Source organism: Pteropus vampyrus, unplaced genomic scaffold (assembly GCF_000151845.1).
Source record: "Pteropus vampyrus isolate Shadow unplaced genomic scaffold, Pvam_2.0 Scaffold988, whole genome shotgun sequence".
In the NCBI taxonomy this organism is placed as follows: domain Eukaryota; kingdom Metazoa; phylum Chordata; class Mammalia; order Chiroptera; family Pteropodidae; genus Pteropus; species Pteropus vampyrus.
Window position 1 is genome coordinate 3,502 of NW_011889769.1, and position 888 is coordinate 4,389.

Below are 888 nucleotides of genomic sequence, written 5' to 3' on the forward strand. Positions count from 1 at the left end.
GACGGGGTGCGAGACGTGGGGGAGGAAGGTGGAGATTATGCAGAAGCGGCGGCGCCCCCACCAAACGCGTCTACACTGGCAACGACGCATGAGCCGAAATGACACCCAACTGCAAACCTTCTATGCGGCTGGAAACGCATGAGCCGAAATGACACCCAACCGCAAACCTCCTATGCGGCTGGAAGCGCGCCGGGCGGGGCTGGGGCGGGCCGGGGTCTGCTCCCTGCTCTTTCTCCGAGTGTGTGGCCCAGCGACTTCTTTCAAGGAGCCCTCACCGTCCTCGGCCACGGCCGGTCAGCCTGCCTGGCCCCGGCTTTCCACAAAGACACCGGAGGGGAGGGGAGGAGCGGGGGTCCCACCCTACACGACCCACCTGGAGCCAGGGGACTGTGCCTGCTACGGGGGCGGGGGGGGAGGAGACAAGACAGGGGTCTGCCACGCCGTGCAAAGGACAGCGGCGTGCTGGCCCATCGCATTCATCATCTCCCCACTCAGGGGACGTCGCGGCCTCCTGGGAAAACGCTGTCCCCGTGAACGAGCTCGGACCTCGCGGCCCCGGGTCCCACGCATTCCGCTCTGTACGTGGTTTGTTCTTTTCCGGGAAACCGGGAGCTCGTGGCCTCTGCACCTTCGGCTGTGACTCCGGTTTTGCGTAAAGCTCAGTGACTCACACGAGGCCGCGTTTCGGGCTGCGGCCCACGAGCCCGCACGGCGCCTGCCGAGGGGTCACGCAAGAAGCCGGCGACTGATGAGCCTCGGGGGCAGGCTGGGGACCGCGGGTGGCGTGGGGGGTAGCACGGGGGAGGCCTACCCGGTTGCTTTCGCTCTTCGATCGGTCGTTCTTGGACTTGGCCGTCTTTTCCGCCAGCTTCTTCTGCCGCTGAGGGC

General features: G+C 66.4%; 1 protein-coding gene across 1 annotated transcript in view; it reads right to left on the minus strand.

Moving 5' to 3' along the window:
* Positions 1-671: 671 nt before the first annotated feature.
* The window catches only part of LOC105310026 (gamma-aminobutyric acid receptor subunit beta-3-like), a gene marked incomplete at both ends in the record, with an annotated part of 13,652 nt that continues 13,435 nt past the window's right edge, over positions 672-888 (minus strand). Inside the window, 2 exons of the mRNA XM_011386263.1 lie at positions 672-766; positions 812-880. Of these exons, the coding sequence (XP_011384565.1) occupies positions 672-766; positions 812-880 (164 nt within the window). The remainder of the gene's footprint in view (positions 767-811; positions 881-888) is intronic.